This window comes from Bactrocera dorsalis, chromosome 1 (assembly GCF_023373825.1).
Source record: "Bactrocera dorsalis isolate Fly_Bdor chromosome 1, ASM2337382v1, whole genome shotgun sequence".
Classification (NCBI taxonomy): Eukaryota; Metazoa; Arthropoda; class Insecta; order Diptera; family Tephritidae; genus Bactrocera; species Bactrocera dorsalis.
The window spans coordinates 21,612,452-21,639,886 of NC_064303.1; the positions used below are offsets into that span (position 1 = coordinate 21,612,452).

At 39.8% G+C, this 27,435-nt stretch overlaps 2 protein-coding genes across 4 annotated transcripts in view; both read left to right on the forward strand.

Annotated features, from left to right (window-relative positions):
• LOC105225692 (tyramine beta-hydroxylase) overlaps positions 1-15,683 on the forward strand; it is a 54,818-nt gene extending 39,135 nt beyond the window's left edge. Inside the window, exons 3-9 of the mRNA XM_049461791.1 lie at positions 9,297-9,655; positions 11,890-12,038; positions 12,099-12,490; positions 12,569-12,735; positions 12,819-13,001; positions 13,061-13,248; positions 15,092-15,683. Coding sequence (XP_049317748.1) covers positions 9,297-9,655; positions 11,890-12,038; positions 12,099-12,490; positions 12,569-12,735; positions 12,819-13,001; positions 13,061-13,248; positions 15,092-15,392 — 1,739 coding nt within the window. The 3' untranslated portion in view covers positions 15,393-15,683. The remainder of the gene's footprint in view (positions 1-9,296; positions 9,656-11,889; positions 12,039-12,098; positions 12,491-12,568; positions 12,736-12,818; positions 13,002-13,060; positions 13,249-15,091) is intronic.
• Positions 15,684-20,824: 5,141 nt separating this feature from the next.
• LOC105225681 (protein shuttle craft) lies at positions 20,825-26,939 on the forward strand. Of its 3 annotated transcripts, none has more exons than XM_029549925.2 (7): positions 20,825-20,962; positions 21,104-22,124; positions 22,476-23,558; positions 24,001-25,623; positions 25,685-25,866; positions 26,060-26,411; positions 26,491-26,939. In XM_029549925.2, the coding sequence occupies exons 2-7, from the start codon at positions 21,612-21,614 to the stop codon at positions 26,590-26,592; spliced, it is 3,855 nt and encodes a 1,284-aa protein (XP_029405785.2). In that variant the 5' UTR covers positions 20,825-20,962; positions 21,104-21,611; the 3' UTR covers positions 26,593-26,939. The 3 variants fall into 3 exon arrangements, with proteins under 3 accessions (XP_029405785.2, XP_011202562.2, XP_019845587.2); XM_011204260.4 differs by having other exon boundaries at positions 20,826-20,962; positions 23,998-25,623; XM_019990028.3 differs by having other exon boundaries at positions 20,917-21,014; positions 23,998-25,623.
• Positions 26,940-27,435: the final 496 nt, after the last annotated feature.

Here is a 27,435-nt window from a genome sequence, read left to right on the forward strand (position 1 = left end):
AGTATTTAAATGCTAAGGAAGCAATTACGTAATTACTGTATTGTAAGTTGAACTAATAATTGTAAGAAATCTATTGACAAAAATGTCTGTAATTTTAGAAGTCTATTCAGGCAATATATTACACAGACACCAAGTTCAGCGATGTTGTTATCCTCAAGCTCAAAGCGGCGATTTCACTTGATTAAAACTTTATTTGGTATACTATATACCTGTATAGATATTTTTTTTGTATTTTCCATGAAAAATGTTAGTTTCTTTAAATACTAATCTAACTTCAAGGTTATATGCTTAAACACGAACACTAAAGTTGGAGAAACTGGTTAAAAGACTATGCGATTTGAATGAGTAATTATAATATTTGACTTTATACGAGGGTGCATTAAACTCTAACAGATATTAGGTTGTCAAATATTTGTCTTTTTTTAATTTCGCGGCTATGTATAAAGCGCTACAGAGCTCGTATCTGGCAATACTATACATCTTTGAAAGGTCTTGACATAACCTACAAAACGACGCTTAACATGGAGTTCACTAACGCCGAAATTCGCGCTATTTTAAAGTTTTCCTTCGTTAAAGGCAAATCCGCTAGAGAAACGTTCCGTGAGATTAATGGTGTTTTGGGGAATGGTACTCTATCACTTCGAACTGCGGAGGAATGGTTTCGACGATTCAGAGCGGGTGAAAACGACACCATGGATAAGCCAGCCGGCGGAAGACCTGTGACGACGAATACCGATCAAATCATGGAAAACATCGAGTTAGACCGGCATGTGGCATCTCGTGACATCGCCCAGAAGATGGGAGTTAGTCACCAAACCATTTTAAACCATCTGCAGAAGGCTGGATACACAAAAAAGCTTGATGTTTGGGTGCCGCATGATTTGACGCAAAAAAACCTTCTGGACCGAATCAACGCCTGCGATATGCTGCTGAAATGGAACGAACTCGACCCATTTTTGAAGCGGATGGTGACTGGCGACGAAAAATGGATCACATACGACAATATCAAGTGAAAACGGTCGTGGTCGAAGGCCGGTGAATCGTCCCAAACAGTGGCTAAGCCGGGATTGACGGCCAGGAAGGTTTTGCTGTGTGTTTGGTGGGATTGGAAGGGAATCATCCACTATGAGCTGCTCCCATATGGCCAAATGCTTAATTCTACCATCTACTGCGAACAACTGGACCGCTTGAAGCAGGCGATCGACCAGAAGCGTCCAGAATTGGCCAACAGGAAGGGTGTAGTGTTCCACCAGGACAACGCCAGACCACACACTTCGTTGATGACTCAACCTAATAATTGGGTAGTCGAAAAAGTCGTTTCGCATTTTGTCAATAGATGTCGTTACAGTCATATATCTTCAGGCAACCAATCACACTGTGTCATACTATATGGTGTTGGAATGGTAAGATTTAAATTCGGAGAAATTGAAAAAAAGTTACAGCTGTTCAGAAATGAGTGAAAATGATAAAGAAATTCGCTATATTTTGAAATATTTGTACAAAACAGGCAAGAATGCCACACAAGCCACTAATGAAATTTGTGAAGTGAAGACGGGGACGATGCTGTATCAGTTCGTGTGGCACCATAATGGTTCGCTCGCTTCCGTTCTGGAAATTACGAAATTTAGATATACACAGATTGAATAATGCCTCTATCGGAAAAATGGCAAAAAGTGGTCGAACAAAATGCTACATATTTCTTTCTTTATTTATTAGTAAAAAAAATTAAATAAAATGAAGTTTGATTAGAAATACGAAAAGACTTTTTCGACTACCATATAATTGAGAATATTTGGTCCAACAAATGTGAGCGCATTTTAAGAATTTCCTAACTTAGTGTAATCGACTCCTAAAACTTTAAGCGCATTTTTCTTGAAACGCTGTTCTTAGAGAAGGTGAGGAAAATTTCTCCAACACGACTACATCGAACGACTTGCAGCTTTCACACGAACTTACGACCTTCTTACATGTATTTGACAGGTAATAATTGAAGGAAAACGATTTTTAGTAAGAATTTAGATTTTTTAAACCACTCTGAAGTGTAATTTTTTTTTTTTCATAAAAATATTTTTTTTTTTTCATTAAAATAATTTTTTTTTGCATTTCCACCATTTTGTCTAAAATAAAATGACTTTTCACAAAAAAAATTTCACTTGCAAGTGCACATAATCCCTTAGATCACTTCATCTTCCTTTGCCCATTTCATAAAGAAACTTCAAGTCCTTCCAATATGTTCGACAATGTAAAAATTCCCTTCATATTACATTCACCCTCGTATGCACATATTACAAATACAACAAATTTTGTTTATCATGCAGCGCATTCTGCATCAGTAAGCAGTAAAGTAACTTCGTTTTCATTAAAGTTGGTTGTGACACTTAAAAAGTTCGAGCAAAACTTATTTTGACATACACAAGCAGATTGGCACAAACAAAAATACACGCAATATGCTTTGACAGGTACAAGTTTTACGCTTGTACTCCACTCATACTCATACTCTAACGCATACTTACAATAGTTTCCAACAAAGTACAACATCACTGCAACAACAATGCATATTTTTTTAATTAGACAAAAAATGGTGCACGTTCTACGGGTCAATAACTAATTGTGTAAAAAAAAACAAAATATTTATTCATGCCGCGATCGTGATTGCCGAGTGGAAAACTTTAAAAAATAAAATATCCCGGAAAATGTTGTGAATAATTCATGAAAGCGCAAAGAAGCTGAAATAAAAGGAAAAATCAACTTATGATCAACATGGCGTATGAGTGCTTTACCAAGTGCATGCATATTGTATGTATTTGCGTGAGTGTGCGTGTGTGTGTGTGTGAGGATTCTTGTACACGAATGCGATTTAAAATGTGTGTAGTTGTCAGGAAATCGACGGTGACTGCCACAAACACATGCTCATATTGCAGACCTTGCAACGAGTTCTTTAAGCAAATGTTTGTGTGCTTCTCTGTGTGTAGATATTTCTGAAGAAAGTAAAAGTTAAAACATAAACCGCGAATTGCACAGGTAGCCAGCACTTTATGAGCCATGAACATATAAATTTATATAGTATAATTTTATGCAATAGTTCAGATAGTGCTTAAATCTTAAAAAAATGCTTGAAATTCAACGCGAGTAAAAAAGCAAATTGTAATTATTTGGTCATGTAGTAATATATTCTGGTGGTCAGTAAATTAGTTCTTCGTTAAGGAATATTTATATCCTGAAAAATCCCAGCAAAACATACTTGTATTATAATAAAAATTTCATAGCCAGTTATTTGTGCTTGCAGATATATAGTATACTAGAGGACCCGCTTACGTTTTACTGTGGCTGATACATAGATAGTACTACTAATACCATCTATATGATTTCTATTAGTTAGATTATAAGTATTAGTTAAGGAATAATCGCATTTTTGGTGAAGCAACAAAAATGAATCCAAAAGCATTTCGTGCGTTAAGAAAGAATTGGTTTTTGGGGTAAAAATACTATTGAATTTGGGCTGTGCATCAGTGAAATCAATAGAGTCCAATCGATTGTCTGCCTGGTGGACTGCATATTAAGAAACGGTTCTCAAGCGTGGAAAGACAAAAAATCGGCTGGCACGGTTATGGCATCCGTCTTTTGGGATGCCCGTGGTATATTATTCATCGAATGATAAATAAGCCAGTTTTAATTCATTGCATTGTGTATTTGATTGCAGTTCTATTCTACTATTCCCAATATTTAGCAATTTTATTATTTTTCAGTAAGGATCAGTTTGAAATTGTACGCATATACATATGTATTCATCGTTCCCGTTTAAATATTGCATTGCTCTGTGCAATGCTTCGAAAAGATTTCTGTATATCTCAAATTTTTTATCAACACTTCAGTTATGCCGCTATTTTTTATGCCAGACCTTTTGCAATTTTAAATTGCCTGTCAAGATACCCCCTCCAATAGTTAGCAGGTATGAAAAAAATGTTATAGCTACCCATAGATGTATTGAATCACCCAATTTATTACTTAAGAACGAACAACCCTATCCGCAATATAAAAACTTGATCCACAGATGTCGCCTTTTACTTTGGCATCGTTTTGTTTAATGCACGTTTACGCCCATTTAAGGTTTGAATGTTGGATACTGCGATGGTAGCGCCATCTATCGGTTAAACATTTCAAAATTAACAATTGATTAAAAATGAAAAAATTATTTAAAAAACATTTTCCAGTGGACCAAATTGTAAATCTAAACCATTCCCGAATCTCCTTGAACATACATACAAAATTTCATCAAAATCGGTCCATCCGTTTAGGAGCAGTTCAAATGCAAACACACGGTCAAAAGATTTCTATATATAGGGTGATTTTTTAAGAGCTTGATAACTTTTTTAAAAAAAAAAAATAAAGCATTATAATTGATGAAAGAGTGTGGTCAAATTACTTCTATCACCTTATCACAATTACAGCGTGACTCTTATTATTTAGTTAATATTTTTTTGTTGTAGTGGGGGCGCACATGCGTTAACGAGTTCTGAGATGTCATGTTTCTCATTTTCTTGGCTTGTGATAACAACATTTTCATTTAAGTGGATTCTTTCTAGCTATTAAGTAACCCATTTTTATACTCGAAATCCCACGTGATCTGTCAAATACTAATGCATGAAAATCCTAACCTCAAAAAAATCACCCGTTACAAAGGCTGATCCAATTCGAAGGCCCCTAATTTCTTGAAGGCAAACACAGACACTTCAAATTTAAAGGTGAAGTTTCCCTATCGTTCGAAAAACATTTTTTTGCATTTATTTTTTGAAGATTATCTCTTTCAAACGGCTACGTCTCTGACGGTCTACCCATTGAGTGCGATTTTCGATGGCTCGTTCGAGCATTTCGACTAATAACTGGCGAATGACATGGGTGATGTATTGCTCCAAGGCCTGAATAGAAGCGGGATTGTCCGCATAGATTTTAGAATTTACATATCCCCACTGGAAAAGTATAACGGTGGGATAACACACGACCTTGATGGCCGGCCCAAAAACGTCAAATTATCTGCTCACCGAAGTGTTCTCTCAATAACTTCTTTTTGAACCCTTTTATATTTTAAGAAATGAAGCTGAGAAGGATAGATCGAACATCTCTCCAGCCTGCTGAAGGGTAGTGAAAGTGTAACGCTAGGAGAAGACGAACTCAATTCCCCAATCGATGAAGATGTAGCAAAAGTTCCATTGCCCGACCAAGAAGAAGTTCGAATAGCAATTACCCGTCTGAAGAACAACAAAGCGGCAGCGTTTTATGATTTGCCAGCCGAACTATTCAAAAACGGCGGCGAAGAACTGATAAGGAGCATGCATCAGTTTCTTTGTAAAATATGATCAGACGAAATCATGTCCAACGATTGGAATTTAAATGTGCTCTGCCCAATCCATGAAAAGGGAGACCCCACAAGCTGCGCCAACTGCCGTGGGATATGTCTCCTCGACATTACGTATAAGGTTCTATCGAGTAAATTGTGTGAAATATTAAAGCCTACTATTAACAAACTGATTGGACCTTATTAGTGTGGCTTTAGACCTGGCAAATCAACAACCGACCAGATATTTACCATGCGCCTAGTCTTGGAAAAGACCCATGAAAAGAATATCGGCACACTCCACCTCTTCGTCGATTTCAAAGCTGCCTTTGACAACACGAAGAGAAGCTGCCTTTATGCCGCTATGTCTGAATTTGGTATCCTCGCAAAACTAATACGGCTGTGTAAACTGACAATGAGAAATACCAAAAGTTCCGTCAGGATCGCGAAGGACCCCTCCGAGCCGTTCGATACCAAACAAGGTTTCAGACAAGGCAACTCTCTATGGTGCGACTTCTTCAATAAAATTTGTGAAACATCGCGGAAGCTGTCACAGTCAACCCTACAGTCCTTATTTTCTCGCTCATCCAGCAATTACTTGCGCATGCATGAAAATAAAAGTTGAGCGATTTGATTATCTTTCGAAGGAATTTCGAAGGAGTTCTCTTCTTCTTGCACATTAATGCTATGGCTATAACTATATACTATATAATATGATTATAAGAAGTAATGCCATTATAATTACAAGCCATTAATATAATACGGAATTTGTTATGAATTTAAGAGTGTGCATAATAAACATCAACACGCCCTTACAAATTATCCCCTGCATAAATGAAACACAGCAGTTTACAACACAATAAGACGCCAGATGATAACGAAGAACATTCAATAATAAAAGAGAAAGGCGGAAATAACATCAAGAATTCATAAAATGCCAACATGTCACTTGATCCAACGTTTATGAGAAATGTTCAACAATTTTATCCACCAGCATTACGTGTTCTTGAGTTTGACCTTAAACCGCCCGCCCCACACTGTACACCGCTCAGCAAACTCTGCGCTTCTTCGCTGCACCGACATGAGCATGACTGGCAAATGACGGCGTTCGGAGTGTAGAGTGTGGGTATCAACCGGGCAAATGCTCATTGATAAGGGTGGGGTTTGATGAAAACGTCAATGCCGTAATAAAGGGCGAAAGAATTTCTTGGCATCGCATAGCATCGCATTCCAAACGACTTCATCATCATCAGCAGCAACGTCAACGTCAACGTCACCGGCGCAAGTAGTGCATACTCCGAAACAGCAAAGCGATTGTCGGCGGTTCCGCCTCCGCCGTACATAGCTGGCGCTGTGAATGGTTGTTCAAAGGCATACATTTCCATACTCGCTAATACGACTTGTCATTACTTTGTGCTTGAGATCATTACACGTTTCACACCGATTATGATGGTATTTAAGCGAAATTATATATTAATGGCATTGGAAGTGTGTGTGTGTGTGGGCATGAAAATGGGTGTGATGTCAATATATAAGTACAATCTTCATTTATGCATAAAATTTCCGTTGTGGTTTACGTGCATACGCACAAATACATATATACGCGTTCATTAAAAGCTGGCTGTTTGCCGCTTTACCAAATTCGTATGAACTTTTTACAGGTTTATGATGGATTGCTCCGAATATATTGTACATTTATATTTGAGTATGTGTGTGCGCTGCCATTTTGATTAAACGGCATATGCTTTTTAATACCACATATGTGCATATCTACATAGTATATACATACCTTTAAAGGTACCTGACAGAGCTCCTGGAAAGCAAAATGAAAACTTTACATCACCTTATTTGCATTTTGTATGAGCTCAGCTGTGAGATACATTAAATTTCGGAGAATTTAAAATTACCTGATTTATAATTAAATTGAAATAAGGAATATTTTAGCTTCTATATGTATATATCTGTACAAATATATATACTATCGCTTATGTTAATTCGCAACGATCGCAATGTCGCTGATTCCTCCACGCTTCTCACTCAGTTTGAAGTATTACAGCATCATTAATGAAAGCAAGTAAGGAAGCGAACAAGGAACAAGTTACGAAGGGCTAGGTTCGGGTGCAACCGAACATTTTATACTCTTGCAACTTGCAAGAATCAAAGCCAGGGAAATACTTTAAAAATTTATTACGTTTTAACTGCTTGTTGTGACTACTTTATTGATTAGACCGAACCACATTTTGGACTCAGATAAATCCAAAATCATTGTTCAAGAATTTCCGACGGCTACAAAAATGTGATTTGAGTCCTATTTTAATACTTATGTAAGAGTCAGTAGACGTCAGTAAGGTGAGACTACCCTCTCAACTACGGGTACTCTGAAATTTCAAAATCATTTGAAATAGTTTGGATTTGATGATTGAGAGGTAAAATATATTTGGAATAGTGTAGATGCTTAGTTATCATTGTTCCCTTCGTTGTCCAATGATTTATATTCAAACGGTATGTTTGAATTCCTTGACTGACTGGAGGAACATCTTGTGAAGGTAGATATCGTGATATGGCATATTGAAGATTAATAAGTTGACCCAAGAAAATTTATAACTGAGTGGAAGTATACATTCTTCTATCTATAAAAAAGTTTGTGGGAGCTTTTTCATCTTACTCTTTTCAATTTAATTTTAAGCCTCGTAGAAATGAAACTGAAGCCTACCCATTGGAAAAAGGTTAAGCTGGTAGACCAATAAGCCACGCAAGGACCAGTTTTTGTCCTTTGTTGGCATCGCATAGGATGGACTTCAGTTCCAAGAGAAGTAGTCAGTCAGTAGTAGACGCGAATTTTAACAGATGCTATGGAGACTTCAGATGCTTACAGCGTAGTCTTGCCGATGCGGAACAAGTGCACAAGATATGCTCCATTGTTTGACTGGTGCCCTGCTCTAAAGATTTCCTGCAGTCTTCTCGATCTGTCAGCCCATTCATACAGTGAGCAGTTAGTATTCCCATCATGTCCCTACACCCTCTTCTATTGAGTGCCAATAGGAATTGTTTATACTTCCGATCCACCGTTTTGCACATGACTTTTGTAGTCTTACACCCAGGTAGCTCGTTACATCGTGTTTTGATTTTCGTTACCATGCTTCTGTCGAGATCGTCGCATAGACAATTCATGGGTTTCCCAATGTTTGTCACATTTACGGATGTACACCATTCTTGGCAATAAATTTCGTCCACTATTTCATCGCTCTCGATGCCTTTATGGCCTGACACCCTGTAGAAGAGAAGTTAATTACTCCTGGCAACACTTTCTACTTCTGCCCTGCTTCCCAAGACGCTCTGGAATCGCCTGTAGGTGCATTAGAGGCCACCTCCGTTGCTTTCGCAATAGCAAAAAACTCAACTTGAAATATACTGCATTGGTCCGGCAACTTTAAAGGTTGCCTTATACCTAACTTTGGACAGTGTATTCCCGAACCGACTCCATCCTCCCTTTTCCAGCCATTAGTATAGATGTTTAGAGAGTTGCGCGTAGCTAACATACCTTTAGCCCAGGCATCTTTTTCAATGTTTACTTTGAACTTTCTTTCCCATTTGAAAAGTAGGATTATGTAGTCGGTTTGCCCAACCGCCATTACCCACCGAGCTATGCCCGAAGGTTCTATATGTAAATTCCCCTGCAGCCCAAAGATTTTGCTGCGCAATTTTCAACGAAGAGATGTATAGGTTGTAGGTTTAGTACCAGTTCAAGAGCCGCGGTTGGAATTGTTCTTAAAACACCCGTTATGCTCAGCGCAGCGAGCCTCTAATTGGCTTCCGGTAGGTGGATTTCCGTAGGTAGATTAAAGAACGAAAATTCTTCTAAAGTTACCTATATCAATATTCATTATAATAACTTTCAAGCCAAACAAATAATTGATAATCAAATCATCAAAATCTTCCAAATGTTTTAAACTTAAACTCACAGGTTTATCGGACACCAAACTCCATGAAGTATATCTAGACAACTCCGAAATAAAGCTAAGCTGGATGGTGGATTGGTATAAACAGGAGGTGCTCTTTCATCTACAAAATGCCTTCAACGAAAATCACCGCTGGTTCTATTTGGGCTTTTCGAAGCGTGGCGATGTGGGCGACGCGGACATCTGTTTCTTTGAGAATCAAAATGGATTTTTCAACATTGTCACCGACACTTATACCAGTCCAGATGGTAAATTTGTGCAAAAAGACTATCAACAAGATTGCGAACTTTTCAAAATGGATGAATACACGTTGGCATTTAAGCGAAAATTCGACACCTGCGATCCACTGGACTTGAGGATGCATGTAAGTGTTGTTGTTATGTTTATAATTATGTGTAGTTGGCTGTGTGAGGTATTATGTTTGGAATTTTTGCCCATTTACTTCAATTCTTCATAAATACCTTAATGAGTTTATAATATAATTTTACAGCTTTGTTTATGTTGAAAGTGTTTGCTCACACTGATTCGAAAACTGTTTGCCAAAAAAATACAAAGTAAAGTGGAAGAAACTCAAAGATGTTGACTTGCGTGGGAAGTAATACGGTGGCCATAGATTTGGTGTGTCAGGGCCTGGTGTGAATAGATACTAGTTTAACTTGCTGAAATATCTAGACCATAACTCTGGAAATGTTAAGTAAAGCTAGGGTAGCAGTTGCTGCTCTGCGATACAGTATCCTCCAGTGTATCATACCATGAGGACCCCAGATGCTTACAGCGTAGTCTTGCCTCTGCTGCATAACTGCACAAAAGATGCTCCGCTGTTTCCCTGGAGCCCTGCTCTAGATATTTCCTGCAATCTTCTGTCAGCCCCATACTGCGAGCTTGTGTCACCACCATACAGTGAATAGTTGGTATTCCCAACATGTTCCTACACTCTTTTCTATCGAGTCCCATTAGGAATTTTATGTACTTCCGATTTACCGTTTGCACATGACTTTTGCGATTTTTCATCCAGGTAGCTCGTTGCATCGGGTTTTGATTTTCTTTACCATGTTTCTGTCGAGATTGTCATATAGACAATACAAGGGTTTCCCAATGATGATCAAGTTTTCGGATATTAGCCATACACTCTTCTTGGCAATCTCGTCCACAATTTCATTGCCCTCGATGATTTTGTGGCCTGGTACCAAGTAGCCACCTTGAAGTTGCTAACTTCTGCCAACCCTTTCTTCTACCGCCCTGCCACCCAAGATACTTTTGGCCCATATGCGATACGAGTTTCATTTGGATATCTCAAAAATAGGCGAACAAATTTTTATAACAACAAAAGATTAAAGTTCACTTCAAAAATCGCTGGCTCGAAACCCGTTTTAGAGCCATATTCTCTTAGGCAAAGATCTTTGAATAATTCGTTTCCTTCATTTCACGCGTACCTATTTTTTCCGTTTGTGGCTCCCTGTAAATCAATCCGCTCTAACATGTCATCTTCCAATATTGTCATCGGCTCCTATAAATAATATTTCTGACGTGTTTATTAATGTGTGAGGTTCTCATCCAATTTCACCCATTTTATCAATATCAGAGAAGATGCTGAAAGGATTTACCAAGTTCCATCAAAATGTAACAATTTTTACTTAAGGCGAACGAAAGGACAGACAGTCATTCTGATTACAAGTCTTTTGATCATTTATATACCATATACAGGGTTTGTCCGGAAACTAATAGGACTGATTTTCTTCAGCCGCGACTGTAAATCTGTATCTTCGGAGCGTGTGCGCACCGACTGGATTCGGTAGGTGTTCCTAGTTAACGAACAAGCGGCTGGTCAGTTGTCTCCGAGGACCTGGAGAGTCTGGACAAACATTTTTGCGCGACGTGTTTCTGTCAGTGGTGCAAGCTGCAGCGTACGTTAGAGCAGAGGTACGCGATTAAATTCTGTGGGAAACTCAGTAAATCTGGGACACAGACGTTTGATATGATTAAGCAGACTTACCCAGATGTTGGTTTAGCAAGAAGTGATGTGTTTCGGTGGCACCAGGCCTAATGAATGAGCAAATCCAAAGTGAAAACGATGTTCTTTATCTTTTTTGACATCTAAGACATCGTCCACCATGAATTTGCTCCGCCTGCACAAACCGTCAACGCCGAGTTTTACGTGGAAGTTCTCAAGAGACTCAAACGAAGAGTCAATCGGGTCCAACAAGACACCACAGCCGATTGGAAATTGCACCACGACAACACTCCGGCTCACACCGCCTTTCTTGTGAACAGCTACCTAACCAATGCCGGCATCCAAACGCTTCTGCAGCCGCCCTACAGCCCAAATGTGGCTTCCCGGACTTTTTTGTGTTTCCTTGCCTGAAAAGGCCGATGAAAGGTACGCATTTTGAGACCACAGAGGGGATACAAGCAGCATGCACCTCAGAAGTCGAGCTATTTTCGAATCTGACACTTAAAGATCAGTCGTTTCAAGGAAAACATTGGCCAATTCTGTTTGAAAAATGACTTCACAAACCTCCCATCAATCCAATATCGATCCCGATCTACAATTACTAAATATTGCTAAATCTATAATCTAATATCGCACTATCTTTACAGGAGGGTACAATGTACATTATGTGGGCCAGAGGTGAAAGTCGCTTGGCACTGGAAGACTATCAGTTTCCCTTTCCTAATATTTCCTCACATGAATCTGGCATAAAAATGATGCAATTACTTCGCGCAGATAAAATTCTCATACCAGAAACGTAAATATTTCCTACCCACATAAAACTTGGTAGATATATTGTTGTTACATTTTCCTACAGCAATTTGAAAACAATTCAAGTCACACTCGAAAATGTGACCGTACCAACAAAGGAGACGACCTACTGGTGTCACATACAAAAACTGGACGAATCATTTGCGACGAAACAGCATATAGTGCAATTCGAGCCACTCATTACCTCTCCAGATTTGGTGCATCATCTGGAAGTTTTTCACTGTGAAACCGATCCACAAGTAGAAATTCCATTATACAATGGAGACTGTGAGAAAATGCCGGCGGAAGCTAAAGTGTGCTCCAAAGTCATATCACTGTGGGCTATGGGCGCCAGCACGTTCACGTATCCACCAGAAACTGGCTTACCAGTAGGAGGCAAGGACTATAATCCGTACGTGCGCCTAGAAGTGCATTTTAACAATCCCGAATTGAAAGCAGGTACATGTGCTGAAACGAGTTTCAGTAGTCTAAATAGCATTTCCTTCTACCAATTGATATATTTCTTATATTTAATAGGTCGCATTGATAGTTCGGGCATGAGAATAAAGTTGGCTTCGAAGCTAAGACAGTTCGATGCGGGCGTAATGGAATTGGGCTTAGAGTACACCGATAAGATGGCTATACCACCTGGTCAAGTGGGCTTCCCGCTAAGTGGTTATTGCATCGCCGAATGCACTGAAGTGGTGAGTTCTTATCCTCTGTCTAAAATTGAGAAATTACCCAAGAGTCATTGTTACTTTTTTAATCGTCTCTCCATTCTGTAAAGGCCCTTCCGTCCAGTGGTATTATCATATTTGGTTCTCAACTGCATACACATCTTCGTGGTGTTCGTATTCTGACACGTCATTTTCGCGATAACGAGGAACTGCGCGAAGTCAATCGAGATGACTATTACTCGCATCATTTTCAAGAAATGCGCAACCTGCATTATAAACCTCATGTACTACCGGTATGATGCTGTTATTTATAATTTTTAAACAATCTAAATTTTCGGTATCCGTTTTGTAGGGTGACGCTTTGGTCACAACTTGCTATTATAATACGCTGGGCTATGAAAATGCAACACTGGGCGGTTTTTCAATCAGCGACGAGATGTGTGTGAACTATATTCATTATTATCCGGCTACTAAGTTGGAGGTTTGCAAGAGTTCTGTCTCCGAAGACACACTGGAAAATTATTTCATTTATATGAAAAAGTAAGTAAAATGATTTAGGAAGACTGGATGTGAGTATTTATAAATATAATATAAGATCAAACAGTTTATTTTGAGGTAGTTCTAGACCTACATTGTCTTTATATCTTCCTTGTGCTAATTTTTTAATTTTAATTTACCGAGAACATGGAAAGAATCTAAAAATCCTCTTTTTCGACTAAGGGATACTATACCTAAGGCATATTCCAAATTTTGGTCTTGGAACTGTCTTCTTCTTTGTTGACGTAGACACCATTTACGCGGTTTTAGCCGAGTTTACAAGTCCGATTCCTTTTCGCAGCTTGGCGCCAGTTGGACATTCTTAGCGAAGTCAGGTCCTTCTCCACCTGGTATTTCCAACGGAGTGGAAGTCTTCCCCTTCCTCTGCTTCCCCCGGTGGGTACTGTGTCGAATACTTTCAGGGCTGGAATATTTTCGATCATTCGGACGACATGACCTAGCCAGCGTAGCCTTCTTCTTTTTTACTGGCGTAGACACCGCTTACGCGATTATAGCCGAGTTAGCAACAGAGCGCTGGTCGTTCCTTCTTTTCGCTACGTGGCGCCAATTGGAGATTCCAAGCGAAGCCAGGTCCTTCTCCACCTGGTCTTTCCAACGGAGTGGAGGTCTTCCTCTTCCTCTGCTTCCCCCGGCGGGTACTGCGTCGAATACTTTCAGAGCTGGAGTGTTTTCGTCCATTCGGACGACATGACCTAGCCAACGTAGCCGCTGTCTTTTAATTCGCTGAACTATGCCAATGCCGTCGTATAGCTCATACAGCTCATCGTTCCATCGAATGCGGTATTCCCCGTGGTCAATGCGCAGAGAACCATAAATCTTCCGCAGAACCTATCTCTCGAAAACTCGTAACGTCGACTCATCAAATGTTGTCATCATCCATGCCTATACACCATATAGCAGGATGAGAACAATGAGTGGCTTATAGAGTTTGGTTTCTGTTCGTCAAGACAGGACTTTACTTCTTAGTTGCCTGAGCAGTCCCAAGTGGATTTCGAGGTCGACATTGTTGCTGTTTCTGTTAATACTGATTCCAAGATAGGCAAAATTATCTACGACTTCGAAGTTATGACTGTCAACACTGACGTAGACCAAGTCGCGAGTGCGATGACCGACGCCACGGTCTATGATGTGAAATGACCAATCCTGATCCAAGTTTAATAGTCTTAAGGAAGGGCGTAGAAGTTTGAGTAGGTCGTCATGATTGCTATAATTATACTATGATGCTATTTGTTGATACGATTTCTCGAATGCAATCGAGATGCAAATGGATGGCTGAACAAATTTCACCCATCTGGTAGATGCCAGCACGATGATGAAACGATCTGCGGCTACGGTCAAAATTATTCGCCGTAGACAGGAATAGATAATAATCACTTGATGTCAATTGCAAACTATAAGGTGGATGCATAAGAATATCATTACCAACCTCCCGGAATTTCTGACGAGTTCCACTGGAAATGTGTGGTCTGGCGTTATGCTGATGGATCACAATTTCTCTCCTTTTAGTAAATGCTGGCCAATTTTGGGGGACTTTTTGTTTCCGATGTACCAATTATTGACAATACAGGTCTGAGTCGTCTGAGTCTTATGAGTTCGGCCGTCAGAGAGTAGCCCACAGCAGTTAATGCCCACTTTTCGGCATCAGTAACTAATCGTCCATATTGCGTAACCCAGCATTACTTCTACAACAACAGATACAGAGTACTGAACCCATCCATTGGGAAACTAAATGTTTTCTTATTACTAGACCTAATATTTAAATCACGTAGTGCCTTACTCAGTAACAGTTTCAGCATTTGACTTATATATAATGTATGTACTTTAGGAAAGAACATCAACGCGGCATAAGGCTAAGTGGAGCACGTTCGAAAAATTATCGCAGCATCAAATGGACCGAACCACGTGTGGATCAACTTTATACCATGTACATCCAAGAACCGCTCAGCATGCAGTGCAACAAATCGGATGGTTATCGCTTCGAGGGCTACAATTGGGAAGGAGCACCAGTGACGCCAGTGGCAATCAAAATACCCATGCACAGCAAACTATGTCCCAACTACAACCCGTTATGGTTGAAACCGCTGGAAAAGGGTGCGTGCGACTTACTGGGCGAATGTATCTATTAAAACTTCAACATGTGGCAGGCGTAACGGCGTTCTTCATAGTTCATAGCTATAACATTTGAAAGTGAAATATTTTATGGACGAAAATTTGAGGAAAAATGTAAACCTTTAAATACAATGAGCAGTACAGCTGCCGCGCAAAAGCTTTATGGAGTAAACCAGACATTTTAGACTAGATTGTATTACAACCAAAAAAAAAAACACAAAACATGAAGATCTTATGCATGTATGTAGATAGCGAAAAGAATAGCATATTTGAGGCGTAGTGGAGCGAGGCGTTAGAAATACATATTTACAAGTATGTAGTTTGAAAAAAAGGAGATTTTTTTGTAGATAAATGTCCGAACAACTGAAAAGATTTACGATCTCCAGTTTGTTTTGAAGCTGAAGGCATAGAAAGCGTCTCAAATAAAATATTTTATAGTTGTTACGAAAGATTTGAGTTTTACTACATGATTGCGTTTACTGAACAGCAGAATTAACCCTTCAGGAATTAAGCCAGATTTGCTGAATTTATGCTGAATACAAACAAACAAGTAATTGATTCTTAAGCACGCTTCCATAGAACGTTCCAAACACTAGATTCCAGCCAGGTGATCAAGGTGGCCGTTAAATTATTTTGGCATTGTTACATAGTTGCAAACAACCGATGCACAAGAGATTTAGAAAACGTAAATACATACATACAAGCATATATTTATGTACTTAAAACTGCAATTCATATTTACCGTTAATGTCATGCGGCAAGTAGAAGTGCACTCAGTATTATTATGAAACCCAAACAGCATTGCATGTCAAATTTAAATCATAACTGTATATGTAGCTATGTAAAATCACCAATGACAAATATACATATATATTTTATGTATTGTACATAGAAGATATATACACATACATATACATGCACTAGGAACATAAATATTTTAGACGTATATAAGATGTGATAATAATATTGTATACCTAAATGCATATAAATATTATATATATAAATAATATACACTTACATACATACAAACATTAAAGTGAAGCGAAATGTAAGTAAATGAACTAAAATTTAGTATTAAATGGATCACCATACCAGCAGCAACATAGCTTGTTTTATTTGAATCAAAAATGACACCAAAGGTAATGCAACTCCACCAAACAAAACCTTAGCTACCCAGGACAGCATCGCTAATTTTGCTTTTAAATGCCCATATTCTTCTTCTTCTTTACTGGAGTAGACACCGCTTACGCGATTATAGCCGAGTTAACAACAGACATTTCTTGTTTTCGCAAGGTGGCGCTAAGTGGAGATACCAAGCGCAGCCAAGTCCTTCTCCACCTGGTCTTTCTAACAGAGTGGAGGTCTTCCTCTTCCTCTGCTTCCGGGCTGTACGGCGTCGAATACTTTCAGAGCTGGCGTGTTTTCGTCCACTCGGACGACAGGACCTAGCCAGCGTAGTCGCTGTCTTGTAATTCGCTGAACTATGCCAATGCCGTCGTATATCTCATACAGCTCATCGTTCCATCAAATGCGATATTCACCGTGGCCAATGCGCAAAGAACCATAAGTCTTCCGCAGGCCTTTCTCTCGAAAACTCATAGCAACGACTCATCAAATGTTATCATCATCCATGCCTCGGCACCATATAGCAAGACGGGGATAATGAGTGACTTATAAAGTTTGGTCTTTGTTCCTCGAGAGAGGACTTTACTTCTCAATTGCCTACTCAGTCCGAAGTAGCACCTGTTGGCAAGAGTTATCCTGCGTTGAATTTCGAAACCGACGTTGTTGTTTGGATGTTATTACTAGATCCAAGATAGACGAAATTATCTACGACTCCGAAGTAATGACTGTCCACAGTGCCGTGGAAACCAAGTCTCGAGTGCGACGACTGTCTGTATGATGACAAGAGATACTTCGTCTTGACCTCGTTCACTACCAAACCCATCCGCTTCGCTTGCCTATCCAGTCTGGAGAGAGCAGAACTAACGGCGCAAATGTTGAGGTCAACAATATCAAGATCATCGGCGTACGCCAGCAGTTGTACACTGTTATAGAAGATTATACCTGCTTGATAAAGCTCTGTAGCTCCAATTATTTTCTTCAGTATATTGAAGAAGTTGCACGATAGAGAGTCGCCTTGTCTGAAACCTCGTTTGGCAGCGAACGGATCTTAGAAGTTCTTCCCGATCCTAACGGAACATTTGGTATTGCTAAACGTCAGTTTACACCGCCGTATTAGTTTTGACATACAGACATCGCGGCATAAAAGCAGCTTCTCATCGTGTTGTCAAAAGCAAATTTGAAATCTATTCTCTTTTCACGGGATTTTTCCAAGATTGGCGCATGGTAAATATCTGGTCAGTTGTTGATTTTTTAGGTCTAAAGCCAGACTGATAAGGTCCAATCAGTTTCTTGACGGTGGGTTTTAATCCTTCACATAATACGCTCGATAGAGCCTTATATGCGATTTTGAGGAGGCTTACCCACGGTAGTTGGCGCAGGTTTGTGGATTGAGCAAAGCACACTTAAATTCCCATCGTCGGACAAGCTTTCGTCCGACCATATCAAGAAGCTTATGCATGCTCCGCATCGCCGCCGTGTTTGCATAGCTCGGCCGGCAATCCATCGGATCCCGTCACCTTGTTGTTCTTCAGACGGGTAATTGCTATTCGAACTTCTCATGGTTGAGAAATTGAACGTCTGCTCCATCGTCATCGATTGAGAAATCGGGTTCGCCGTCTTCTGGTGTTATGCTTTCACTGCCATTCAGCAGGCTCGAGAAGTGTTCCCTCCATACAAAATTATGCTCCGGTCTTGAAAACTTCTGTTAGTCGCCGCATCTTTTCGTAGAATTTTCGAGCTTAGCCCTGTCGGCCAGCTTATCAACCACATCGCACTCACGCATTTCGGCCTCTCTCTTTTTTTGTCTGCAAATGCGTCTCGCATCCCTCTTCAACTCTCGGTATCTGTCCTATCCCGCACGTGTTGTGGTCAATTGTAACGTTGGGAGGTAGGCAGTCTGCTTTCTCTCCGCTACGACACGGCACTCCTCGCCTTACCAGCTGTTCTTTCGCACTTTCCGAAAACCAATGGTTTCGGTTGCAGCTGTACGTAAGGAGTTTGAAATGCCCCTCGGTTCCCTTATACCGAGTTGTTGACGAGTGCTCTCAGAGAACAGGAGTGCACGCCGAGTAGAAAATCGTTCGCTGTCTGTTGTGATTGCAGCTTCTCGATGTCGAACCTTCCTTGTGTTTGCTGATTTGGGTTTTTTGCTGCTCAGAGGCTAATGCCTATCTTGGCTGCAACAAGATAGTTGTACGAGTCGATGTTAGGACCTCCGAGCGTACGCACATCTGGAAACGTGTCTTCCGTCTATCACAACGTGATCGATCTGCTTGGTGGACAGGTAGGTTCATGAATTTTCATATGCCGGAATCTATATAGTATTACTGATAACCATTTTTTGGGCCTCGGCGAAGTCGATCAGCCTGGAGGCTGAATTTACCGACCGTAGTGCCAAAGTTAGCTTCTTTGTCCGTCCTGGCGTTAAAGACGCCAAGCATGATTTTGACATCGTGGCGGGGGCAGCTCTCTTAAGCGCTCTTAGAAGGCATCCTTGGTCACATCGTCCTTCTTTTCTATCGAGGCATGGGCGCAAATCAGCGATATGTTGAAAAACTTCTATTTGAGGCGGATTGTGGCTCGACTTTCATCCACCGGGGTGGATGCCAGTACTCGGCGACGGAATCTCTTTTCCACCACGAATCCCACACCGAATTTACTCTCCTTTGTATGGCCACTGTAGTAAATGCCAGGAGGCTAAGTCCTTGTCCCGTCTATCACATTTCTTGGACGGCGGTGATGCCAGCCTTCACTCTAACAATGACATCAACCAGCTGGGCAACGGTACCTTCCCAATTAAGGGACCGAACATTCCAAGTGCCCTTAAATCGTTATCCTTAATGAGTTTGCCATGGTTGTCATCAAAAGGGGGTTTCTCTTCCGGGCTGTTTATTGCTTTTCATTGGGGGCGTTTTTTACGTGGTAGGATACTTGGCCTAGAAGCTGCTTGAGCCATTTGTAAAAGAATCGTTTCTGGCTACTACCAATTGAGTGGCAATCGGAGAACTTTTCTCACTTGCATGAACTTCTATACATGACTCCATCCTCCAGCCTTTCGATTAGTTGCTGATATAATTGCTGGATATTTGCTTCTCACTCATCTAGGCAACCTATTTTCGATATAAAAATCATTGTCTGAAAAAGATTTTCTCAAATTTCAGTAATAAATCAGCTATAGGTACTTCCTTTTTGGCACTCCAACCGCAGGTTGGTCTGGGCCGAGAACACGAAACTGTTGTCTCTATCGTTTCGAGGTCATGCCAGTTTTATTCAAGCTCCTTTCATTGCAATTAAATTCTTACACTGACTGCCAATCGGAATTCAATTAATCTTATTGTGATCATTTATATGGTATATATAATCGTAATCGACAGACTTATATTCTGGTATCCGAAGTGTTCACATTACGTACTTGCGAATCAAGTACCTTAAACCCACTGATCCCTCGGTCTAAAACCTACTTATATAGTGTAATATGAACCTCAGAAACCTCTGACGAATGAAACAAACGCCAATCCAGTAAACGAGAGAGGATTCGGAGACAATTCCTCTCGGGGCCGAAATTCCTCGGACGGCCCGGAGCACTGCAACGATTTATAATGCATGTAATATCAATAAACTGATGGATCAGGAGATCCGCATTTTAAGTCTTCATCGGGTGCCGGTTTGCTCTGTCGGACACTTCGTCATGCCGGAATTTCAGAAAGTGAAATAAATAGACAGTTACTAAGTGGATATTCAATCAACGCAGTTTGTTTCATTCCCGAATTTAAGATTTGGAAACTTGCTGAGTAAACATTACGAGGAAATGTATGTATGTATGTATGTATATCAGACGCAAGCCTTGTAATCATAGCCTTAGTTCGTTTGCCACTACTGTAAAGAGTTACTCTTAACAAAGATCTCTTTGCCTTTAAATTACTCGTATAATAAAGACAACACCAAAACACATAATATACCTATATATTCATAATTGATTTTTTTTTTCAGTTTTGAAAATTAATTATTTATACATAATACATAAAATTATACACTGATTTGAAATGAAAGCGCACATTTTATTTCACCCCTTGCAAAGCTTTCCGATTTAATTCAGTTGTATCGATAAATTTGAATTCGCACAGGGTGATCTAGAGGAACGTGAGAATTTGCTAGATAAAAATTTTTCCTACAACCATGCTACAACTCTTACCAAATATCGGTGGTAGGCTTATGAGGAGTTTTCTTAAGTTTCCAAATTATAAGCCAGATTTCCTACAACTTTCATGTAAAAATTTACATTACTTCCGTTATTTCCAAAGCATATCGAATGCTAAAGAATCACTTCTTGCAACCCTGTTATCGGCCATATTCTCATTTCTCTTTCGTTTGGTCTGGCATTTTCGAAGTTAATCTTCGAAGTCCATTGCGAAACTTCCATTTACCTGATTTGTGAAATTGTCAGCAGAACATCAAAGATTCGGTAATTACGTGCGAAAATTTCATAGTTTAATTGCATTTAAACAACGGAAAATGTAAATTTATTGGACTATCGACATTCGACTTACGTGCAGTGCAAGTTTAAACTAACATTTTGTGTGCATTTTTGGTCTTCTAATTACAGACGACAACCAAGGCTTCGCGTGCGTGACACGACGTGGAATTTTTTAGTTCCTTTTAATTTTTTGGAAATTATTTTCGCCAGTGAGGGCAGAATTCATGTAAAAAGTACCTGATACTGAGCACACAAGCGGGTTTTGTGGCCAATTTTGGCCGGAGGGATAACAGCAAACGCCGCGTGTACTGAGTATACGGATCTTTGGGAATAGTAGGCGGCGACGGGGAACCGTACAGATAAGTGATTTAGGTATTGGCAATCGTAGTATACGCGCAGATAGAGAAACTACGCAAGAGAAGAAATCAAAAGCAGACGTGAAAGTGACGAAGCATTAGAAGTACAACAAGACGTTACAAGAGGGGTCCAGGCTAAGTTAGTAAAAGAAAACTTGAAAGTACAGAAGAAAAAGCGTCTAGTGTCGTTTTGTTTTTGTAATTCTAACAAGCCATACTACAAGGCAGTGTTAGCCTATTGTAACGCTAAAAACGTGGTTTTGGTGATTGAATATTTGGATATGTCGGCAAATCCACAACCGCCCATATCTCAAATTTGGCAAGGAGGTTTTGGAAGTGGTTTAAGTGCTTTAATAACAAATGGTACTGACCAACAACACCAAACGCAGCGAAGTACCCAGCAAAATAGTAATAATTTTCAAAACTCTACAACAATGAATAGAAACAACAACATTGCACAAGTCAGTGAAGCTTCAGAAGGAACAAATAATAATTATGTTAATTTTACCCAGTTCATCATGCAGCACAATTTTTTGGGTAACAACAATGGTTTTGGACTTTCTGGAGATGGGGGAGGTGGTGAAAGTGTAATCCAAGCTAACGGCAATGAAAATGGTGCAGTTGGTGGTGCAACAAATACAGCTGCCACGCAAGTTAACGGAGGCGGTGGCGTTCACGGTCAAATTGGAGCCACTAATGATTATTTTAATTTTGTCGATGCAATGAATCATAAAGCAAGCAATGATTCTGCTGGGGACAAGCGGATTCCGGAGCAAATGCCACAGCAAGCAAATGTAAGTAAATATCTGTGTATTGTATATAGCGCAGTTGTTCGGCGTATGCATGCTAGCGAATACAAATAGCAAACTAATACTGTTCCTAATACAAATAAGAGTGATAAATACTTTAACAAAGAATAAAATTAATTTTTGGTTATTTTGTGTTTATAAATATAACATTCAAACATTTTAAATACAAAAATTCTCAAAATCGGTATGAGTCATCTTTATTTGCTTTAAAGCTAACTGAATTAGATAAAATACAATGTGACTTGTCAATTGTTATTCTGAACTGTTTTGTAATTAATTTTGTTATATTTTTCTCCCACCGTGATTCTAAACTAACTTTGCTTTTGCTTACTTCAGCTTTATTCCAACAGCCTGTTCTCCCCATTCAACAATTTTAGTAGTCTATATTCAAGCAGCGGTCAAAATGCCAACGGCGGTTACAACACATACAATGATACAAATACAAGTGTGGGTTATTTTGACAATGTTTACACACCCTTTGGCAATGGCGGCGGCTATTATATGAATCCTTTTGCCACTGGTTTCGATTTTAGTGCTTCGAACTTGCAAGCTTCAGCACCTGAATTTGTGCCACGATTCAATAATCTCAGTTTGAATGAAGAAAATCGAGAGCATAACAAGCAAAACGATTATGAAACAGCTAGTAACGTCACTAAGGTTGATCAAAATAATTTTCAAATCGGCGAGCAGAAAGTACAAGGCATAGCAAATAATGATAATAATCTTTTGAATGGTGTTAACAGCGGCGCAATTTCCGCTGTAGCGGGTGATGGTAGTGGTGTTGACAACAACGTTTCACTAACTGCAACAAACAACAATACAACAACGAACGGAGGAAACGTTGACACCGCAACAGCCATTACTTCAAAGGCAGCACAACGACAAGAGAATGTTAGCACAAAAAGTGAAATTGGTCAAGGAATTTATGGCACTAAGAGCCAAAATAATGGCGGCCACGTAACAGCTCATCCCAACATGTTTAATCCTAATGTAACTGGTACAATATCATCAAGCGGTGGCGGCGCCGTATCGCGTTATACCGGGACGACAAATAAGCAACAATCATCGGGCGGCAGTGTCTCGAGAAATTCGTCTTCAAATGGTTTTACCCGTAATCGTAATGACTATTCCGGTTCACCACACAATCAAGAGCGTAATGGTAATGGCAGCGGTGGTGGCAATAAGCACAATGACATCATAGATAAGTCGGAGAAACCTTCAGCTCGCGCTGAGCGTGAGCGTGAACGCGATCGAGATGCTCGTCGTTATCAGAACGGGCGTCGCTCTGTTGACTACCATCGCAGCAATAAGCGTCGCGATGATTGGAATCGCAATCGCGATCGTATAAATGGTTTTCGTGTGGAAGAGAAATACTCAACAGATAATGGCAAAGATAGCCCATTACCTTCACCAGAAAAGGTAAACATTTGTTAATTAACTACTAACATAATTTTTGACTTTTGCTGACAAAACAAAAAATAATTATCAAAAAAAACAACTTCACTTGCATAGAAACTAGAATCACCTTCACAAATAAATAAAACAAGTTTTTCTACAATAATCAAATTTGATCGATCAGTTTGTCAGCTATATGGCAAAGTGGTCGATCTGTACAAATGGTTCCGATATTGTAGCGTTGTGTTGGGGAGTGATTTATTCCAAATTATATGAACATACTGTGTCAATACAAACGTTTTCCAAATAATGTTTTTATTTTGATCGTTTGAAAGTTTGTATGGCAGCTATACGCTATAGTTGACCGATATCGGCGGTTAATGAGCAAATATTTATATTATATTTCTCATTTATTTAGTATTTCTTGCCTTTGTCTTTTGGCTAAATATTCTCAATTTTTCAGAAGTCTTCACCGAAGAAAGTCTACCCCGAGAATGAGAAACTATCGCAACGTGAAAAACTCATACGCGACATTGAGACGAGACGTTTGGAGTGTTTGGTTTGCGTTGAACCCATCAAAGCTCACCATGGCGTCTGGTCGTGCAATAATTGCTATCACATACTTCATTTGCAGTGTATAATTAAGTGGGCTTCATCGTCGAAATCGGAGGATGGCTGGCGTTGCCCTGCATGTCAGAATGTAGTCAAGGATGTACCACGTGACTATTACTGTTTCTGTGGTAAGGTGAAAAATCCACCATATACGCGTCATGACATCGCTCATACATGTGGCGACACCTGTGGACGCATTGAAGGTTGTACGCACGCTTGTACACTTCTCTGTCATCCCGGGCCATGTCCTCCGTGTCAGGCTACAGTGAAGCGCGAGTGTGGCTGCGGCAAGACAACCAAAACAATGCAGTGCTGTCTCAAAGAACCAATTGAGTGCGAATCCATTTGCGGCAAGCAATTGAATTGTGAAGTGCACAAATGCCCGGCTAAGTGTCACGACGGCAAGTGCGCTCCATGCGCTGAGAAGGTTGATCAACAGTGCCACTGCACTAAACAGGAGCGTCAAGTTGCGTGCACACGCGACTCCCATGATAAGCACAACTACTCTTGTGGCAAACAATGTGGCAAGGATTTGGTCTGTGGCAATCACAAGTGCAAGGATTGCTGCCATCCCGGCGAGTGTCGCACATGCAAGCTTAGCCCTGAAGTGGTTACCTCGTGTCCTTGCGGCAAAATGCCCATAGTCACTGGTCAGCGAAAGTCCTGTTTGGACCCAATACCAGTATGTGAGGGCGTATGCGGCAAGACTTTACGCTGTGGCAAACCAGCACATCCTCATCATTGCACGAGCAAATGTCATCTGGGTAATTGTCCACCATGCAACAAACAGACCGCCGTCAAGTGCCGCTGCGGTCACATGGATCAGCTAATCAAGTGCCGTCAACTATCGACACGTGCCGACGATGCACGTTGCAAGAAGCGCTGCGTAAAGAAACGCTCATGTGGTAAGCACAAATGCAACCAGGAATGCTGTATCGACATCGATCACATCTGCCCAATGCCTTGCAACTATACGCTGTCGTGCGGCAAACACAAATGCGATCAACCCTGCCACCGCGGCAACTGTCCGCCTTGTTATCGTAGCTCCTTCGAGGAGCTGTACTGTGAATGTGGTGCCGAAGTCATCTATCCGCCAGTGCCTTGCGGCACCAAGAAGCCAGCCTGCAAGCGCCCTTGCTCACGCACGCATCCTTGTCAGCATCCACCACAGCACAACTGTCACTCAGCTGCCAATTGCCCACCGTGCATGATGTTCACCACCAAATGGTGCTTTGGTCAGCATGAGCAACGCAAGACCATTCCGTGCTCGCAAGAGAGTTTCAGTTGTGGCTTGGCATGTGGCAAGGCGTTGCCATGTGGTCGCCACAAATGCATCAAAACATGCCACGAGGGTGCATGCCAGGCTGCCGGCGAGGTGTGTAAACAATATTGTACCAAGTTGCGTACCACTTGTGGCCACAAATGCATGTCGCCATGCCACGATGGTGATTGTCCGGATACACCGTGCAAGGAAATGGTAAGTGTGGTTAGTAAAACAATAAAGCACATTTGTATAACTTTCTTTGTCTTTTATGTAGGTTGAAGTCCAATGCGAGTGCGGCAACCGTAAGCAGATGCGTTTATGCCACGATTTGGCACGTGAATTTAGTCGCATTGCCACTGCCCAACTGGCCTCGTCAATGGCCGAAATGCAGCGCGGCAATTATATGGAACTGAGCGAGATACTCGCTCCCGTTAAAATCAATAAGACAAATAAAACGTAAGTAAATGAAATTTGAAATTTAAAGTAAAATTTGTATAAAACTTAAAATTTTTGATCTTTAATCGGAATAGAAAATTTATTATCCAAGTTTTGTATAAAAAAATCACAACCCTTGTTTCAAAGCACAAATATTTGTATTACAATATCTTATTTATGTATTTTCTTTCCTTTTCTATATTTTCAAACACAGGCTGGATTGCAATGACGAGTGCCGTTTGCTCGAACGCAATCGTCGCCTAGCTATTGGTCTGCAAATCCGCAACCCCGATGTGCCGCAGAAATTACAAACCAAATATTCTGATTTCATACGCAATTTTGCTAAACGTGACCCCACTTTGGTCAAGTCCATACATGATGCTCTAACCACGTTGGTGAAGCTCGCCAAGGAAAGCAAGCAGAAATCACGTAGTCATTCGTTCCCGACAATGAATCGAGAGAAGCGGCAGCTGGTGCATGAAATGTGCGAAATGTTCGGCGTCGAATCGGTTGCCTACGACGCAGAACCCAATCGCAATGTGGTCGCTACTGCTTACAAAGACAGGGTGAGTGTGATGATTAATATTTATTATTTTTATGCTTGAAGTCAACTAAAATGTCAATAATTTTTTTTCACCCGTTCAGTCCTGGTTGCCGGCCACCAGCATTATGGAGGTTATGCAGCGCGAATCCGGTCAGCGTCGTGTGCCGGTACCGAGCAACAATGCCTGGGGCATTAAGAGATAGAATTTTTTCCTATTAACAAATGTGTAGTGAATGCGTATGCAACAAGTGTAACGTTGAATAAATCGTTTGAATGTATGCTGAAATACACTAAACAAATACAAAAAAAAAATAATAATAAACATACAACATACAGAGAAAATAAAGCAAAAACAAAAAATTAGACATTTATCTAAAAAACAAAAAAAGAAAACATTGAAAACATAAATATTCTATTCTAAAATTACAACATAAAAATTTAAACAAAAACAAAAAATGCTGCACTAAACATACAAATTGCAAAATACCACTTTAAATTGTTTATACATTAAAGTTTAAAACAAATTGAAAAAAAAAAAACAAAAAAATAATTTACAATTAAATGTATGTCTATCTAATTTGCTCGTAATATATTTCCAAAAAAACAATGAAAATATATTTTGAACTACTATCGTACCTCTTAATTTTTTGCGCTACTATCTGGCAACTATCTCAACTTTAATTTTGCTTCTAGAAACTTGCATATGCATATCTTCTTATAATTTTCTCTTTATTTACATTAAAATCATTAATATTGTTAATTTGATTTTGAGTATAATCATTTCTTTTATTTACGAGACAATACTACATTACAAAATACATACATATACATTAAATACATAAAATACGGTGGAAGTAGAATGTGAGTTAATAATAAAAAAAATTCTTCAGCGAAATACTTGTGAAAGATTTGTACACAAAACAAAACAAAAAGAAATAAATATGAGTAAATTGTGAATGAATCGGCCGTATGAATCCATAATATATTCCTGAATGTAATGAGAAATCAAATTGAATAAAGTTGTTTATTAATATGTATGAATTGCG

Excerpts from the sequence above, each read along its gene's own strand:
- LOC105225681 (XM_011204260.4), top strand. The coding sequence starts at position 21,612 with ATGTCGGCAAATCCACAACCGCCCATATCTCAAATTTGGCAAGGAGGT. Across the intron at positions 25,624-25,684 it reads ATACACCGTGCAAGGAAATG|GTTGAAGTCCAATGCGAGTG; the intron begins GTAAGTGTGGTT and ends TCTTTTATGTAG. Across the intron at positions 25,867-26,059 it reads ATCAATAAGACAAATAAAAC|GCTGGATTGCAATGACGAGT; the intron begins GTAAGTAAATGA and ends TTTCAAACACAG.